This window comes from Nematolebias whitei, chromosome 6 (genome assembly GCF_014905685.2).
Source record: "Nematolebias whitei isolate Nwh7 chromosome 6, NemWhi1, whole genome shotgun sequence".
In the NCBI taxonomy this organism is placed as follows: domain Eukaryota; kingdom Metazoa; phylum Chordata; class Actinopteri; order Cyprinodontiformes; family Rivulidae; genus Nematolebias; species Nematolebias whitei.
Window position 1 is genome coordinate 27,928,451 of NC_056503.1, and position 20,530 is coordinate 27,948,980.

A 20,530-nucleotide genomic window follows, 5' to 3' on the forward strand; every position below is an offset into this window, starting at 1 on the left:
AAAGTAACTGCAAGGGATTTTTTATAGGGGTTGAGCCTAGATTGGCAAATTAAATACGTGTAGATAGTTGTGTTTGGAGAAACGTCATGTTGTGACGTCCGACACTTGTTATTCAAACTGCCTTTCAGACGCGCTTCCCACGACTCACGGGGGCGCTTTTTTCAACACAACACCGGCTCGTACTGGCTTTAGGTGTACCGGGCGGCTATAGTAAACATTTCGGTGTTCTGCTTAAATCCGTGTCACCTTACTTCAGAGCCTCTCTTGTCGCGCTAAGCAGGAGGTTTTTCTGTGGTCTTACGGTCGGTGCTCACCTACGTGATCTTGTCAGAAAATAAAATCTGCAGCGGACAGTCCGACGGTGACTGGGAGAGTGACGTGTTGAAAACATTTGACAGCCTGTACTCTGTTGCAGCGTCGCGCTGCTGCTGTTTGTGTTTGGGGGGAAAAGGGCGTGTGACTTTTAAAAAATGTCATTGTAATTAAAACATCAGGTTGTCCGGTGACATGTCCCACGCACGCGCGTGTCTTCTCGGCAGCTGGATGCTCTGCCTCCTGTTGGGCTGCACACAGGAAAATCTGGGTGGAGCACACAGGAGGAGAGGGTTATTTTTAGGAAGACTGTCGTCCGATTTTCTTAGATTATTATTATCATTTTTAAGGCTTTAAGAGTTAATATCTCACCTGTTGCAGATAGCTTGGTAAAATACCAGTTTTGAGAAATGTGGTTTAATTCTGACTGTGTGGCGGACACATATATATATTTCACGTCAGAACGTGCTCTTATTGTGAAAGGGACAGAATATAAAAAGAGCAGATCATTGTAAATCATTCTTTTTTTCTGAGTTTGATGTTGGAAGACGTAGAGAATAAATCGAGACTCAAAATATTTTTCTACTAGGAATGTGCGATATGGCATAAAATTCATATCACGATATGTATTGTGAAGAGTGGCGATAACGATATATATCGCGATATGTTTTTGGTATAAAATTTGCAATAGGAATAAAAAAAAAAAAAGCATAAGGTGTCCTTTTGCCATCATATATTTTGAATTAAGAAAATTCCACTACTAGGTCAAGAGAGTTTTAAAATAATAAACAAATCAAGTATTAGTCTTCTTTCTTGTAGTGCAAAACAGTGCAAAAGATATCAAATGTAGTTTTAGCCATATGTTTTAAACAAAAGAATATGTTGTTAGCAGTTTCCAGTCTTACTTAATAAATGAACAGCAACAGAGCAGCATTTTACACTGAAACACTTCACCCTCCAACTCTCTAATTGGCGCCACCTGCTTTAAGGAGAGCTGACACAAAATGAGTCTGTGGCTTTGACCAGAGGGTCTCGCAGTAAAATCACACAACACAGCGTTCTTTTCACAGATCAGAGAGCAGGTTTCTCTAAAGCTGACCAATGCTTACTTTAACTTTCAACGGGGGAAAAAAAAACTCAACAGAACACAGCGTTTTGCGCATGCACCAGAATACGGCAACACTACGGCAAGCCGGACGTAGTTAGCTTGTAGCTTCGCTACTTAACCCTCAAAGAAAAGACTTTAACACCACTTGCGCACAGTTTCCAACTCAAAAAAAGTAACGATTAAATCTGACAACTCTGATTTTACATCAGAAACCGCATTACTGCGGTTAGCCGGTAGAAGACAGATCTCTATTGTAGGCTAAATTTCTATCGTTTCTACCATATACCGTTTATATCGCGCATTCCTACTTTCTACCGACTTCCACATTGGTGACCCCGACGTGAAAAATAAGCTAACCGCTAGCTTCAAATTACACAGTTGTTTATACTGAATTTTACAGTTATTTGAAGGAGTAAGGATGGACATTGGCAGCTTGCTGCAGCACTTCTGGTACAATTCAATGAAATTCAGTTTATTTATTTAGCGTCAAGCCACAACAGAAGTCATCTCAGGGCACTGAACAGAAATATTCATGTATAAAATAATAACTTAACATTATTATCTGAGGAGCAGACTGCTTTGAGTTTAACTACATTGCAGAACTCTCATCTTGAGCAAGCATGCAGGCAACAGTGGAAAGGAAAAACTCATGAGGAAGAAACCTTTAGCAGAACCAGGCTCAGGACAAGCGGCCATCTGCTTCGACCGGCTGGGTTTGGTAGGAACGGATACACAATGGCAGGCCAAGAATCGCATGTTAAGATAGAAATAGTATAAAATGAAAACGATTCAATTTTAACAATTACTTTAAGGAAATTAGATCAATTTGTCAAATGAATGGAACAGCAGGAACATCATTATATTTCTGCCAAAATGGCTGCATAATGAGAAATGGATAGTTTAAAAGTTTATAAATTAGTGTTTGCTTAAACCCCGTTTGAGATTGTAGTTATTTTCAGACGGCAGCTCTCCACTTTGCTCTTTGCTAGCGATCAAGCTCGTCATTTCATTTGAATCGGGCTCCATTTTACCAAACTTCAGTTGTTCAAAGAGCTGTCTACAACAAGTAGGATTTTGTTCACAACCTTTCCACAGAACGCTTAAAAAAAACTAAACAGATACTGACTGGTTGACTGAGTCTTGAGACTGCAGATTTAAATGAAGCTGATTAAATCTGAACTTGGGTGTTTTCTGTATAGATGACAATATTTGTTAATTGATGTCACAGACAAACGGCATTATTGAATGCAATAAAATGCCTTTTGTTATACAGATATTTTATATAATAAAAATCCCCTGATCTGCAGAATGAAATGCTTGACTGGATCATAACACCTCAAGGTGACTGTTCCAGGTTGTGCAGTTTTAAGGTTTCCTCTCAGTTGAGTGTTTCTCTTGTTCCTCAAAGGTTTAGCTTAACCAAAAAAAAAAAAAAAAAAACCTCAAGTAGCATAATTTGCTTAGAACCTTGTGTCTGCAAGTAAATGGTTCCTCACAGCTTCCTGCTTACAGAACTGCATCGTTGTCAGAAACCAAAATTAAAAGCTGGAGTCTCGTGGAGCTGTAGCAGCTCAGCTTGTCAAAAGCAATGGAGTCAGTGCTGTGGACTGTCGAAGAAGGTGATCGCCTTTTATTAAAGTTTTTAAATAAGGTTGGAAAGGTTTGGAGATTTTGGTGGCGGTTGGAAGGCTTTGCTATTGCTGGGTGTAACTGGGGCCCTGTGTACATAATTTCATTTCACCTCACCTCATGTGATGAGAATGACAATAAAATACTTGAACTTGAAATAATCCTACAAAGATTAAAAGTCAACTAAGTTAGCAATTTTGTTCTTGAATCTTATGTACATCAGTGGTAAACCAAAAATTAATACATTTTAAATAATATTAGCCATAAACTATTCAAACTTGTGATTTTCTTTTCATATATATATATATATATATATATATATATATAACTACCAAAAGCACCAAAAATTGGGGCATTAGTGTGAAACAATGGAAGTACAGTGTTTCCCCTACCATTATACAGGCAGGGTGCCCCACCCCGTCAACAGAACTGAGCACCCCGCCTACCAAACTGAACTTGCCCCTCCACACCCACCTGGCACTGACATATCACTAAGCTAGCGGCGCAAAATACAGGCTCTCTAGCTAAAAAGCCAAAGGCAGCACTCACATTGCCTCTTCCCTCATGTTGAACGCCCCCCACCCCCGCTCAAAAACTGTTAGTACAAGCTGTGCTCAGACATGTCTCTGAGCCCCCATCAGCAAAAATCATGGATGAGATGATCACCCCGCCATAGCAAGCTAACTAGGGGAAACACTGAAGTAGGTGGCCTTGTCTCATGAATGTTTTTGTAGTGTGTTTTATTCATCTGTAAGACGGTATGGCAGGAGGATGAACGGAAGGATTTCAACGGAACTCAGCGTTTTGCGCATGCGTCCGAATACCGCAACACTACGGCAAGCCGGTCGTAGTTAGCTTGTAGCTTCGCTACTTAGCTCTCGAAGAAATGACTTTAACGCCACTTGTGCACAGTTTTCAACTAAAAAAATTAACGATTAAACTGAAAACTCTGATTTTACATCAGACACAGCATTACTGCGGTTAGCCGGTAGAAGACAGATCTCTATCGTAGGCTCAATTTCTATTGCTTCTACCGTATACCGTTTATATCGCGCATTCCTAGGCTGGAGCATACGGACGTAGGAGTCCTTCTGCTCCAGGTGGGTGAGAGCAGTGTGGACCATTTATTAAAGAGCAAAACATAAACACGTTTTTTGTCTCACCCCACCCATTTCACATAATTAACATTTCTCAACTTTGCACTTGACTTTGTGGTATTAGCGTGATTCAAGTGGTTGAATAGTTGTATCGCTGCTCCCTGGCTCCATTCACTGCCGTCAACAGTAGGAGCTCAGCAGCCTCAGTGCGTCGCAGCAATGAAAAACATTAACTAAACTGTTGCTTTTATTTAATTAACATTACGAGACAAGCAGGAGTAAAAGACAGTCAATAATTTTGCACGCTTTTTCCTCTATGCTTTGGGTATTTCTTTAAAGTTTAAGACTACAAGTATTACTAGTAAAAAAGGGAAATGTACTTTAGCTGGGAGGCCATCTTCATTTCAGGTCAGCAGACAGTGATGAGAATGAGAGGCTGTTTGTCTTCATAAATTGCTGAAGGGCAGATACCCACATTGCTGTTCTTCCTCAAGCTGACAGCAAACAGAAGTTGACCTTCCTCTCAGCTAACTATTCATTAGCTTCTTGCTGCCCGCAGAAACTGCCAGTCAACCTACAAATGACTGCTTTGACACAAAGTTTAAATAATTGATGAATGCTAAAGCCAATAATGTGTCTCAAAGTCTCAACAGAACAGCTAATGGTCCCAAAAGTCTATTGAGTGTTGCCCTAATAATCAGTTCTAGTTTGTTTGCCACATTTGCTTCAAGACGTAAAAAGTTTTATTTGAGAATTTTTCCAACTTGTAAATATGTCAGTAATTGTTCATTAATGTTGCAAACACCCATGGTCTACTTGTAGAACTGCATTTTAGTTCAGTCATAAATTCAATATTCTGGAGAGATTTGAACATACCAGAGATGAACAAGCACATTTTGCTTGTTTTAGTGAAGAACATGGCTGAATCATTTTTGTATTTTACCACAAGTTGAAGTTGAAAATCAATGTTATTATTGGGCTGTTGACTGTTGACTGCAACATAAAAAATTAAATTAAATAATGATAAAGATGCCTGGATTTGGTCTGACGTTTGGATCAGCTTCCTCCTCACAAGATGTTTTCGATTGATTGGGGTCTCTGAGTATTATTGACTCCTAATCAGTACTGTTTTTTGTGATCTGTGCAATAGGTACCCTAATGAATTGCAGCAGGATTAATGTCTATTGTGTGGGAAATATTTTGAAAGCAGCTACTTAATATGCAGTTAGTGTTGACTGTGTTTTATTTCGGCACATTTTTGTTTTACTTGCAAAGGGACTGATGGAAATGAGTAATTTATTAAATCTGGCATGATGGAAAAGTCCCAAATAAATAAAAATAAACTGAATTATTTTGTGAAGTAATAGACTGATTGACGATTAACACAACCAGGACCTGATATGGACCTGATTTTTCCCTCCCAATGTTTCCATACACTTTAAGTTTAAACTCATCCTGGTCAGTTTGTTTCTTTACACCTGTAGACAAGAGATTTCATGAAACTGTGTTGGAACAAATGGTTTACCAAGACTAGAAAAGCACCCCATTCATATGGGTCAGAATATATGTCTCGGGTATTTATTTATTTATTTATTGCATTATTGGAGGCACTGTAAGCCTTTCTCTCATCCTACGTATCTGACACAACCAGCCCAAGCTTTGCAAAGAAATTCACCTCCTCCACCCTAAAACATGTTTTATTAGATGTGACTGCTCTTGGCTTCATAATAAATTTTGAGTGCTGATGTTGGCGTGACTATCTGAATCGATTTGTCATTTAATTAAAAACTAGCAGTGCTGCATGTCCAACAGTTGCATAGACCTCATCTCTTAGAATAAAGATTTTTAAACATGCATCAGGTCTCCTGATGCATGCTCAATAATCCAGGTAGAAAAATCTAAAAAAGTTAAGTCTGGTCCTCTGGACATTCAAAGAAAACAAAACAAAGCAAAACAACAAAAAAATGTAGAAACATTTCGTCTCTCATCCGAGAGACTTCCTCAGTCTGAGGAGCTGTATTCAGCTCAGTCTCTTAAATAGCACCTTCTCAGAGTGGATCAACCAGTTTTGCTGCTGACAACCAAAACCAGCTGATCACATGCTCAAGAAGGACCATCAGCCTAACAATGGATCATTAGCACACTGATGGCTGTTTACTATTCACAGAGGGCTGAGTAATACTAGCAATCACAGCATTGTAAGAGGGGGACAATTGAACCCGGAGGCCTCTACCCCTGTTTAACGATGGACGATTTCTTTTCACAAAGATGGCCTCCTTTACTCCTCTCTCAAACCATCGTTCCTCTCTGTCCAGGATGTGAACATCTTCATCCCTGAAAGAGTGACCGCTGGCCTGGAGATGAGTGTAGACCGCTGAGTCCTGGCCTGATGATGTTGATCTTCTGTGCTGGGCCATCCTTTTGGCCAGTGGCTGTTTTGTTTCCCCGATGTAAGACTGATCACAGCCCTCCTGACACTGAACAGCATACACAACATTACTCTGTAATGTTTGAGAGAGGAGTAAAGGAGGCCATCTTTGTGAAAAGAAACCGTCCATCATTAAACAGGGGTGGAGGCCTCCGGGTTCAACTGTCCCCCTCTTACAATGCTGTGATTGCTAGTATCACTCAGCCCTCTGTGAACAGTAAACAGCCATCAGTGTGCTAATGATCCATTGTTAGGCTGATGGTCCTTCTTGAGCATGTGATCAGCTGGTTTTGGTTGTCAGCAGCAAAACTGGTTGATCCACTCTGAGAAGGTGCTATTTAAGAGACTGAGCTGAATACAGCACCTCAGACTGAGGAAGTCTCTCGGATGAGAGACGAAACGTTTCTACATTTTTTTTTTGTTTTGCTTTGTTTTGTTTTCTTTGAATGTCCAGAGGACCAGATTTAACTTTTTTAGATGCATCAGGTCCTTTTCATTCAAAGACACAATATAAAACAAAAGCTATTCTTGACAGGATTGCTTGGGTTTGTTGAGCTGATTGTGCTCTGCTGCTTTTGAACTGTTCTATCTTAAGGGTAAAATAAACCGCGTGGCTGCTATAGTTTGTGCTGTGAGATTCTGGGGCACTGTTTTACACAAGCAGTTAGACTTCACTCGATGCTTGGATTTAGTTTTTCTGGTGCTGCGTTTCTCAGGGGTGTGATCAAACACGATAGCATAATGTTTTGCAAAAAATGCTTCACACACATCTTGTCTGCCATATTTCGCTGGTGTCATAAGGCAAAGTTGTACGACTTTACGGTCTAATATGCCGTTCAATTTAGATCTTAAATTCACGTACCAGTTATTAAACTTCATCAAGGCTACATTTAACAGACTTTAAACAGCTAATTCTGTTTATGTCACTAATTCTTGTTTATCGGCGTTTTCTGTAATACCCTCCATCTTTGTTGACACTTTTCTCAGGTGTTTTTGTAATATCAGTTCTGCTGGTTTTGTTTAATTTATCTATTATTTGATCAGTAGGTTTGGAAAAAATAAAGCGGGGTTTGTGTACTTACTGTCAGAGGAGAGAAGGGTGTGGCTCATTACACTTTCAACAGCTGTTCTGCTCCTAATCCAAGAAAAAAAAGGACATTTTTTCCCATTATTTTATAAATAAAGTATTTTAACAACCACAAAAACCTGATGGGACTAATCAGCAAATTGTTTCTTACCAAGTCAGCAATCACTTTAAAGCACCCGGTTATTGTTTAGTTCCTGCTGCTGCACAAGGACAAGAGAATCAATTGGAGGAAGACTCATTACCATTTTTAACAATCAATGGACAGATTTATTGCACCGTGTCTGCAGCTCGTTTCCCACAACATTTCTGCAGAGACAATTATCTTGATTATATTCTGTTGTAGACATTGTTTTCAATTTTGGAGCTACAAATGACACTGGCAGAAAGGCATCTAACACATTAATGACCACACAGCAAAGAGAGCTGCCAGCGCAGAATATACAGTTAATCTGCTCATTTTTATTGATATTTTGTTAGTGAAGTGTGAGAGCTGTTTATGTTCATAATGCCAACTTTTATTTAGCTGCTTTAGTTCTGTTTGTGAATTATTGTAGAGAAGTTAAGCAGTGGGCAAAAATGTCATAATCCACGAATCGTCAGGAGTAGGACAGCTGTCAAGTGGTGACGTCAGGGTTCAAAGGTTAGCTGTCTGCTATGTTGGGCTGCTTTTCGTTGAGTAGGTTTTCTACAACATGAAGCAAATACACACGACTAGCAAATATTTGATAAAAGAAGCAGAATTCACTTGAGGTGCTTTGCTACAGTCTCTACACTCTTCAGCTCCTCAGACTGAAGAAGTCTTTTGGATGATAGACGAAACGGTTCTACAATTTATTTTGTTTTTTGAACTTGTCCAGATTACCTGGATTATTGAGCATGCATCAGAATAAAAATCTACACTCTTCAGTTTTGCTCCACACTACCGCACCGGTTAAAGACCTGCCCACAGCTGGTATTACACCCCCACCCACCCCCCAACACGCACTCAGACCAGTTTATGGGACCACCTTGTTCGTGTTTCCAAGCGGACTAGTTCGAGGTTACGATTTTGACATAAGCAGACAGCAGCAGATGAACCGTTCAGCTAAAGTGTAGATTATGTCTGAACCTCCATTTCCTCTCTGATTGTGTTGAGTGTCTTGTTTTTGTCAGTTTCTGGTATGGTGTTGGCTCCAAAAATAGTGTTGTGGCGTGCACTAATGAGGTATAGACCTTCCTAACTTTATTGGACAATAAAAAAAGGTTAAATTGTGTAATCTGGACCAGTTTCTTTAGGCGAGAAACATTTCGCCCCCCATCCAGAGGACTTATTCAGTCTACGGCCTGCCAACCAGATCTGTCCCATGGTACAATGGGACAGATCTGGGTCCCAATTACATCCAACAATAGCAAACTTATAAAATGTACAAACACCAAGTAAATAAGGATCTAAGATATCAGTTAAGATATATGCTAAACAAATGCCAAATGGTACGTTAAAAGATCTAAGATATACGCTATGCACTATTAGTGCAAAACAATACACCGAACAACAGCAGCACGATTCTCATCGGTTCTGTTTGGTTATAATTTACATGCTTAATGCGAGCGGAGTTGGGCTCAGAGCCCCAAAATTAACATAAACTAGGATTTATTTCAAGCATGCAACAAAAATACAGAAACAAGGCACCAAAAGTGAAAAAGAAATGAATCTACAGCAGCAAGGTCCTATTGGCAGAGTGGTTCTGATGACTGAGGTTATCTTAGCAACATGGTCCAGTTTGCAGCATGATACTGTTAGCAGTGAGGTTTGGTTAGCAATGAGGTTTCTCTTAGCAACATGGTCCTGCATGGCACTGTTAGTGGCGTGATCATGTTAGCAGCATTTTCAGGTCTTGTTAGCAGGTCCAGTCAGCAGCATGATGATGATAATAAGGACCGCAGCAGCTGCCTCCCAGACTGCCCTCCAGAACCGCGTCCGGCAGACGGAGAACATCCAAGGTTCCCCCATGGAATCAGGCGGGCCCGCAGAGTTCGGTCCGTGCAGGCAGACGGAGGCTCTTGTTAGCAGCGTTAGCAGGTCTAGTTAGCAGGTCCCATCAGCAGCTTGATGATAACAAGGACCGCAGCAGCTGCCCTCCCAGACTACCCTCCAGAACCGGGTCCGGCAGATGGAGAATGATGATTGTCCCAGTAGAAAAAAAAATGGTACAAGTTTCACCAAAAAGAAAAGAGTCCAATTTTTAATTGGTGCTAAATATATTTTTAGTAGATGACGCTGGCTGAAAATAGATTAGCCACTTCACATTTTTGTTATATTTGTCATATTAGTGACTTTGACCGGGGGATTTCATTGCCTCATCACCCAGCTAGCCAGCTCTTATCATGTGGCAGGTCAGGAGAATTTGCCAAGACAGCAACAGTTACTTGAGCCCACTCAGATGTGTCCTGTTTTTCTTTACTGTTGGCAACCTGTAGGGAGAAGTACGCTGCTTGGAGCATGTGGGTCAGCTCTTGTAGTCACTTGAGCCAAAGCAGTCTGCTGGAAAAGCAAACTGGTGGCATGATAGATTATAAGGTAGATCACAGGAGTGGGTGTTTAAAAACGAGCAACTGAAGGAAAAAAATGTTACTTAAGATATGTTATGAAATGTCTTACTTGCAGTCTGTTCAGTTGTCTTGTATTTTTATATTTTTGTTGTGGGTTATTAATGCATTTTTAACCTCTTATTCTTTTGATGTTATTTTTCCTGCAATCTAATGTTGACTTTTTTTCTCTTATGCTTCCAGATGCAGTGTAGACTTGGCTGGTGACTGACTGGTCTGCAGGCTCGCTGCTTCGCTCGTCCCTGGAGTTACCCTGTTGTGGTGGGGAGGGGACAGATTCCTGCACTCCCCTCCTCATAGTCTCTTTGTTTGGATAAAACTAACCGGCTGCTGCTGGAGTACGCAGCCGATCCTCGTCCGTGTTACTTGGCTCAGTGCTCCTGACTGAGGAGAGCGCAGAAACCGCACAAGATTCACTTTTAACCTGCTGGTCCCTCCCGGCCCCGCCCACGCTCCCCTGACACCATGGTGCTGTCACAACGGCAACGAGATGAGCTGTAAGTTGTCACTGCACCTTTCAAAACATGTTGCAGAAACGTGCCAGACTGAAGTCGTTGATTTATAAAATGTGACCTCCTGGTTGCTTTTGCATCATGGGATATTTTATCTTCACAGCTGATCAGTACAACTCGATACTTGTGACGTTACTGTGTAACTTCAAAAGAGTAAATATGGTTTAGATAGATTTTTTTGTTTGTTAAATATTGGATTACTTTGCTAATGTGTGTATAATTAAAAACTTACTATCATGAGACAACTTCCCCGTCCTAAACATCCCAAAATGTTCGGTTTGTCATACCTATGATACATTTTGCATTTAAAAGAAATTTCAAGTGTTTGTTGAGGATTAGCTAACTATTCATCTGATTGTTTTGTTATTTGATTTTCTTTAATCAGACACATTAACATTTGAGATTGCTCAGCAGGCAGATAATTTATTTTAGAGTTGAGTGGTTGTGGTGAAATTATGGTGCTTGTTTGACTAGAATGCCTAATCTGAACAAGTTTAGCCTTTAGCAGTTTTTCTGTTTTCTCTTTTCGCTCACTATTTTGTTGACGTCTACTTGCCAAAATTACAAGGATGAGGTCTAAACGTAGTTATTTTTTAAAGTTATCTACGAACTTGAGTACAAATAATAAATGTCTCACAAGTCAGGTCGTGTTTTTTTAAAGCAAATGTTTATATTTTTACTAAGTTTTGTACAATGATTAAAAAGCAATAACACTTAATGTAGCTGCCCATCAAAATTGTGGACCAAATCTTTGACAAAGGGATGACTGATGTCAGGATTCAGTTTGAATCAAGAAATTGAACATTTTGTTTTTCTTCTTAAAAAATAATCAGTGAGTGACCAAAATGTTCTGAGCTCTCCTGAGGGCTGTTGCCAGATGTGAGGCATGCTGGCTCTCAACATTCCTGACAGTCTTTCAGTGTCTGTGGTTGCTGCCATGCAAGGGTTTGTTGGTATGGAGACCTATAAGAATGCTAATGTTTGATGCTATTCAGAAGAACATCCATGGACCCCCTCCCACTTCAATCATCACTCACTGTCCCCTTTTCCAAGGCCCCTTTTCTGTTGCACATGTCTCTGGGGTTAGAGCTTTCAGGAAACTCTTGAGGGACCACTAGAGAGAGCCACATTCAGTATCCATTACATTCCACCTGCTGGAGATGTCTCGTCACTCACTCAGTGTTTTCATTGATTCGGCCATAAAATGTCCCCAAGATCTCATCATTTCCTAACTGTCTCTCTCTCGTGCTGTGAAGACTAATGGAAACAAAGCGGCTGTTTTGAATCAGACAGAGGAGGGACCAACAGACTGATTGCTATTCATGCTAATTCTTTTACTGACCTCCCTCTTTTTTTTTTTTTTGGCATGACCTCATTTACAGTTGGTCAGTGAACAGATAAAGTTTGGTCTTGTTGCTTTGAGTGGCCTGCTTTCTGTTCAGCACATTTTAATTTTATCTGTTTAAAGCTATACAAGACCCCAGGATTATCTTTTTCAAATGTTAAAAAGATCATCTTCAGAGCAGATGTTTGATACCTTTTTTATTTATTTATTTTTTGCTCCAAATCAAAAGCATGGAATGTAAACGCAGCACATCTTTAAAAAAAATTAAAATAAAATAAATATATATATATATATATATATATATATATATATATATATATATATATATTTATTTTATTTTTTATTTTTTTATTTTTTATATATATATATTTTCGCTAAACCCAATGCAGAACTGTCAGAACCACAGTCAGATGCTGTTTGTACAGCATCTACACCACTCTTATTTTTGTCTTTTTATTTATCTTATGAAAGAATATTTGTGTTTCTTTGCAGGGTCAGGGGACTTATCCCTGGAAGCATGTTACAAAAATAAAATACTGAACACAAACTGCTCTTCTAAAAGTCCCTGAGGCACCGTGTGCAAATGGGCCTTTGCTTTTGTGCTGTCTCTCTGGTTTACAAAGAAAAAACCCTTAGCCACATCCATTTCTTATTCAACTAGAGACATGTGATTTAAGAATTGTTTGTGTTCCCATTGTTCTCTCTGAATTTAGTGACGGAACAGAGCCACAGACAGATGTTGACATAATGACAGTAGCAGTAAAAATATATTTTTACAGTATATCTAACGCATACATTTATTTATTAATCTTTTATTCAACCAGGCAAATCCCACTGATATCACAGATCAGTAAATAAGTTTAGTTAATGGATGCTCAAACTCTAGATCAGGGGTGCCCACACTTTTTTCAGCATGCAAGCTACTTTTAAAACAACCAAGTCAGAGTGATCTACCTACTGTAAGGCTCTGTTTACACAAAAACAACCTCTGGAAACTTTAGTTTTTTCTATGTTTATTGGGGGTAATAAAAATGAGCGGGTTTAAATGAAAACGTTGTAGTTTCTATGTCAGTTGGGTTGCCAGATAAGAAATTATGAACTATACTATTGTCGCTTTAAAATGATAATATTTTGACGTAAACTGTCGTATGTGCTGAGTAAAGATATTCTAAGATGAGGTGTGTGTTGTGTTTATTGAACATGTGCACAGAAAAGGAGGGGGTAAATAAGACATTTTACATTTATCTGACAACCCTGACCGGGTTCAGCTGCAATCGTTACGCATGCAGCGTTTGCATGACCGTTATGTCCAAACTGGTGATTACACTAATGCAGGGCTTTTCAACTGGTGGCCTGGGGGCCAAATCAGGCCCACTGGTGAGCTCAGTTCAGCCCACCAATGGGTTAATTTTTGAATAAAACTAGATTTTAAACCAAAAATCTATCTTACTTAATGACAATAACTGCTTGATGTCTGGTCCCTGAGCTCTTGGCTTTCAGTAACTGGCCCCCTGAGCAATTTATTTGAATAGCCTTGCACTAATGTCTGTTTGGACCCTGAATTTTATTAGTTTTGCTCCTATATGCTGAAAAAGGGTGAGTACAAAACACTCTGCTCTCTGCCATTTATTATAACTGTTGTTAGTGCAGTATTGATTTGCTTAAGTCAATAAAACTCTGTCATCACCATGTGAGGGGGAAAAACAACTAACATCCCACACCCTCCATAGAAGCGGCATGTTTTGTTGTGTGTTTTGGTGTGTAGCCGGATTTTCAGGCTCATTCTTCAGATCTTAAACTCCTCCTGCTTGCAGTCTACGCTTAGTAAAAAGGTGGTATTTACAGGACATCCTGATGCATGCTCAATAATCCAGGTAGAAAAATCTAAAAAAGTTCAATCTGGTCTGAATGTCCAGAGGACCAGATTTAACTTTTTTAGATATTTACAGGACCTTTACTTTTCCCTGAATCCCTTTTTAAAACATCTCTGGTTAAGTTCTCTTTGATGTTTTCTTCTGGCTTAATAGTTGATCCTCTGCAGTGCTCTGAACCTGTGTAAAAGCAAACCGTCTTCTTTTACTTTTATGTTAATCAGCTTTATAAGAGACTTTGTTCTGAGAGGAAGTTAAGTAAATGCTATTTCCAACTCTCTTCTCCTGCCAGGGGTGTCCAAACTTTGTCATATGTGGGACAAAACTGTTGATATGAAATATTTGTGGGCCACAAAAATTTGGATTTATAAAAAAAAAAAAAGTGTAAATAAAGAAATTGAAACCTGATTATACAGATGCTGGTCATAAAATTAGAATATCATGAAAAGCTTATTTTATTTCAGTAATTCCATTCAAATAGTGAAACTTGTATATTCATTCATTACACGATGACTGATATATTTCAAATGTTTTAATGTTGATGATTATAACTGACAACTAATCCATCCATCCATCCATCCATCCATTATCTTTACCCGCTTATTCTATTTTGGGTCACGGGGGTCGCTGGTGCCCATGTCCAGCAATCACTGTGCGAGGGACGGGGTACACCTTGGACGGGTCGCAAGTCCATCACAGGGACACATAGAGACAAACGAGACAAACGACCATTCACTCTCTCACTCACACCTTGGGACAATTTAGAGTTACCAATCAGTCTAACATGCATGTTTTTGGTCTGTGGGAGGAAACCGGAGCACCCGGAGAAAACCCACGCATGCACGGAGAGAACATGCAAACTCCACCCAGAAAGGCCCCTGGACCAGGGTTTGAACCAAGGACCTGCTTGCTGAGAGGCAGCAGCTGTACCAGTTGCGCCATCATGCTGCCCGCTGACAACTAATGAAAACTCCAAATTCAGTGTCTCAGAAAATTAGAATATGTGAAAAGTTCAATATTGAAGACACCTGTTGCCACACTAATCAGCTTATTAATCCAAAATACTTGCAAAGGCCTTTAAATGGTTTCAGGCTACACAATCATGGGGGAGACTGCTGACTTGACAGTTGTCCAAAAGACAGTCATTGACACCTTACACAAGGAGGGCAAGACGCAAAAAGTCATTGCTAAAGAAGCTGGCTGTTCACAGAGCTCTGTGTCAAAGCACATTAATAGAGCGGTGAAGGGAAGGAAAAGATGTGATAGAAAGAAGTGTATAAGCAATAGGTATAACTGCATCCTGGAGAGGATGGTGAAACAAAACCCATTCCAAAATGTGGGGGAGATCCACAAAGAGTGGACTGCAGTTGAAGTCAGTGTTTCAAGAACCACTACGCACAGACAAATCCAAGACATGGGTTTCAGCTGTCGCATTCCTTGTGTCAAGCCATTCTTGAACGAGACGGCATCAGAAGCGTCTCGCCTGGGCTAAAGACTCAACACTTGCTCTTCTCAAGGGCGGACGTCTTCTCCTCCTCTCCGTCTCTGCTTTGCACTGTCCTGTCTGTGAAACTGTTTAGAGTCTCTCTTCTACATGTCTTCTGACTCATAACTATGAACTTGGAATTGGTCAATTGGTCCCTCAACACAATTGATAACATTTCTTTGAAGAGAAGACAGGCTTTAGGCGAGCCAATTTACCCTGTTGGCACACACGCAGCTGGTTATCTCATCGACTTGAAGACTTGATGATGTGTCTCTATCTCTGTTGCCATTTGTGGATTTTAAGGACGCATTTATAATTGGATTTATGATAACTGGTTCCTGCTTTTTGGATTTGGCTGGTTGCTGGTTTATCTACAATCAAGGAAGTTGTCGGCAGCAAATTTAGACCCGATCATGCTGCTTGCCTTATGATGACTTGGTTCGTGCCTCGTGCACCCAGACTCAAATGCTTTTGGCAGAATTGATCAGATCTCAGGGATTATTCTCAGGCACGGTCCATTGTTGTGGCCATGTAATTTGGACGTTTTGGAACCGGGTGGACCGACACAGACTCAAGGTAGATGTCATCAAAGTTCTTTCTGTCCCCAAAACAATTGTGTTTATCTGAATTCCGCTCCCTGACTGACCTTGACAGGCCATCTTACCTCAACCCACCTGAAAGTTTTGTAAATCTGCTGGTGTTGGTCCACTGTGTTTTCTGAGGTCCAAGGTCAACACAGCCATCTACCAGGAAGTTTTAGAGCATTTCATGCTTCCTGCTGCTGACCAACTTTATGGAGATGCAGATTTTATTTTCCAACAGGACTTGACACCTGCACACAGTGCCAAAGCTACCAGTACCTGGTTTAAGGACCATGGGATCCCTGTGCTTAATTGGCCAGCAAACTTGCTTGACTTTAACCCCATAGAAAATCTATGGGGTATTGTGAAGAGGAAGATGCGATGCACCAGACCCAACAATTCAGAAGAACTGAAGGCCACTATCAGAGCAACCTGGACTCTCATAACGCCTGAGCAGTGCCACAGACGGATCAACTCCATGCCACGCTGCATTGCTGCAGTAATCCAGGCAAAAGGAGCCCCAACTAAGTACTGAGTGTTCTACACACTCATACTTTTCATGTTCATACTTTTCACTTGGCCAACTTTTCTAAAAATCCTTTTTATTAATTGATCTTAAGTAGGCCTGTCACGATAACAAATTTTGCTGGGTGATTAATTGTCTCACAAATTATTGCGATAAATGATAATATTGTTTAGAGACCATTTTTAAATTAATGCAATGATAATGACATAATAATGCAAGTACATCCTCTCCAAGATCAATAAACTTTAATTTCAAAAGAACACAACACTGGAACTGGAAAATAAACTAAACAACCAAAAATAAAATGAACTCTCAGTCTCTATTAACAAAAAAATGCAGTTGAATAAAAACTAAATACAACAACAAAATGGAAATAAAAACTACATTCAACCAAAACAATATGGATTATGAAGTCTGTAAACTAAATTGCCCTTCAAAAATAATAATCATTAGTTTAAAATGAAATGCTTGATTAAATGCTCCAGTGATGGTTGACTGTCGGAAACTTGAAAACAGAGATGGCCCACTGGTTGCAGTTTTTTTTTCCCAGCTGGGAAAACTACTTTGAGCATGGACTTTTTGGTTTTACTTTGGATGAAGTTTTGGAAGTTATAGCTCATTTAAAGGCAACATATTTTTTGTTGTATGTTACATTTATGCTCAATAGATCTTGTGCTTTAATTTTATTTAGTTGTTTTGAGAAACTGCACCTGCACTTTAGTTGTTGTGGTAAATTTTGTTGATCTATATTTTGTGCAGACTTTTTTTCAAATGACAGAAGGATCATTTTTATTTTTATACATTGAGACTGAATACTTTACTAAATAAAGCAATTTCAGTAAAATTAACCCTTTTTTTAGTTTTTATATAATACTGCAAAGCAACATGTTAAGTTAATTTTGTCAAATGAATAACTATGATTTCTGTTTTTTCTTTATATATATATATCACAAAATATATCACGGTATTGTATTTGAGCCATATTGCCCACCCCAGATCCCACCCACAGCGGGGAAAGGAGTCACGGTGGTAAATACAGTACCTACACCTGAGAAGAACCAAAAAGACGAGAGCCAAGGGAGTCGCACTTGGCAAAGTGGCTTAATTTTGGTGAAGGAGTTCTAAATTCTTGTAGATCCAAAACATTAAAATAAACAACCTCATAAACCTTAATCTTATGTAAAAAAATGATTTGATCAGCTGGGTCTATTGTTTTTGTTGTTGTTTTAGTTTTTTTATTTGCTTGGAAAGTTTATTTTAGTCTATTCTCCAAAACAAAAGCATAATATGAGTAACAGTTTTTTAAAAACAGTCACTAAAACAGGATCACCCTTTTGGACCATGAAGATTCATAGAAGGTTTGAAGGGCCACTAAAAGAAATTGATCAACTTCCATGTAAATCATCCCCACTTAATACATCTTTAAAAATATCAACTTCAATCAGTTGCATTTTTTTTAAACGGTCACTATATTTGTTCAAGTTTTGTGAATGATTATCCAAAGCCTTTTGGTAGAAGTCAGTAAAGGTTTGTGGTGCTTGAAATGAAATTGAAGAAGAAAAAATAGGATTAATTATAGCCACAGGTTTAGAGAATATTTTCTTCACGTGTTTTGCTGTTAACCTAAAAACTATTTTTAACAGTATTATTAAATTTGCAGAACATCTAAGCCTGCTGGCCAAAATGATACCGTTCCTAAATCACAGTCGTGCGCCTCACAAAGCACCGTATGGGCTGCTAACAGCTCTTGGACCACACTTAGACACCCCTGGGCGAGTTTCTTCTTTAGGGGCTTCCTCTTCATCAGATAAGGAAATATGAAACTGCGACCATGAACAGATTTCACAGTGGTCTGTTTGTATGTGGGCTTTTAGGACAATTTATCTGATTTTTGTTTTTCTTCAGTTCTCTTTGAAGTCATCAGCTGTTCGATGCACGCTGATTTATCTACCAGCTTACTCTTTCTAATTTCTTTAAGTGTGTCTCCTGTTTCTTTCACACATTTAACTCTTCAGCATCAGAAAAACCGTGTGTTGTAGTAGTTAGTCTACACAGCAGTCTTGTTTATGAAAGAGTTTAGAACATGCAATATCAATACAGGTACATGAAGAATGATCCCCAATATAGAAATGTGCTTTTTTTATTGTGCTTGTTTTGCGTTATTTTGGTAGTCGCACCAGATGTTGTTAGATTATATGTGGCTCGGTTTTGAAACTGGAGGAACTGGTTTCTATTTTGTGTAATAAAGATATTTTTATCAACTTAAAATGTAATCCTACAGCACCTGCAGAATTTTTCCATGTTTTTTAGGTTTAAACTAGACAAATTTTAGCTATTCAGACCAAAGAATTTAACTAAAAGAAACTTGGACAACTTTTGTTTTCTGAAAACCTTTTTTGTACCTTTTTTTGTTGTACTTTATGTTGTTTCTAAATAAAAACACATTAAATAATAAAAACTCTGTTAAATAACACAATTTTAAAGTTATATACTTGGTTTTTTTTTTTTAAATATATTTTTGAATCAAAAGTTTAGTTTGCTTTAAAAGTGTATAAAGTGTGTGCTATAATACAGTGGTTCTCAAACTGGGGTCCCCGGACCCCCGGGGGTTCGCGAGCCGGTGCTTGGGGATCCGTAAAAAAAAACAAGCACGTAGATGTTTAACAACCCATTAGAATACACCAAAATGCAGGAAATCACATCTACTTTATTCAAAATGTTCTCAGGGAGAACCCCCAATACCCCCCCCCCCCCCCGCCACCCTTTACTATTTGTATTCTGGCATTGATTGGTTAACAAATTAAGCCCTGTTCCTTGGTATGACTACTGCTGTTCTGATTCTGTTCAGTTCTATGTAAAGAGTTTTTTGTAATAATTTAAAGAAGTGGCAATACGTTTATGTTCATTAAGTGAATAGATAAAGATTTAAATGAATTTTGATGCTGTTAATTTTCTCAAAACTGTAATTTTTGGAAGTGTAAATTAAAAATGTTTTGTGTCTTGAATGGTAAATACTCCATGTTTAAAAGTATAAAAATTGTATTAGCATTATTAATGAACAGGTGTTAAGTATTTATGTTACACAAATATTTCCATTGCATTAAATAGACAAATTGAAGAAAATTATTTAATAAGCATGAGTGTTTTGAGGGGGTCCCTGAACCCCAAAAGTTTGAAAACCCTTGCTTTAATAGACTTAAAAAGTAAAGGTAGAAATTTGTTTCATCAGATTTAAACTGGTTCAAAGTCGGCATGAATTCATTTACTTTAGTTTCATCAGTTATTCTGTGACACAGTTTTAAAATAAAAAACTACCACTCGTGTTTTTCAAGCTACAACACGATCTACTCCGAAAGGATTACAATATAAAATGAGATTTATTTTTTAAGGGAGCGTTATCGAAAATGGTTGAAAATCTCTTTGTCCTTCACTGAGAAGCAGTTTTATGGTCCCTGATTTACAGCGGAGGTTTGTGCTCATTGAAAAACATCGACTCGTATACATTAATGAAGTAATCCATAGAAAGAGGAGTTTTATTTGTGCCAAGGGACGACTTAAAGCATGGAGAGTTGAGCTACTTACCATGAAACATGCATGAGCCATCTCAACAGGCACAGGTTCAGTTTCACTTGGAATGTGATGCAATTCATTCACAATATTTTCTGTAATATTTTAATTTGCTGATTTCGCTGGTTCTTTTCAGAAAAGGCTTTAGTTAACATAACTTGCTGTTTGTTGGCAATGACGTATGAACTGCTGTACAAATGAGTCAACTTCTAGTGGTTTTACCTGATTGTTCCTAAATTAAATATTAAAGTAAAATGAAGTACAATGATAAATGTTTGCTTTTCCAGGAGGAGCTGTAAAATTTGCCAGGGCACAGTTTCTATTGCTGACAAAAGTTGAAATAATGTTTGTGTGTGTGTGTGTGTGTGTGTGTGTGTGTGTGTGTGTGTGTGTGT

At 38.8% G+C, this 20,530-nt stretch overlaps 1 protein-coding gene across 1 annotated transcript in view; it reads left to right on the forward strand.

The window, feature by feature from the left end:
- Positions 1-20,530, forward strand: part of LOC119410593 (lissencephaly-1 homolog) — a 40,900-nt gene that overhangs the window by 1,175 nt on the left and 19,195 nt on the right. Inside the window, exon 2 of the mRNA XM_037677481.1 lies at positions 10,431-10,744. Coding sequence (XP_037533409.1) covers positions 10,713-10,744 — 32 coding nt within the window. The 5' untranslated portion in view covers positions 10,431-10,712. The remainder of the gene's footprint in view (positions 1-10,430; positions 10,745-20,530) is intronic.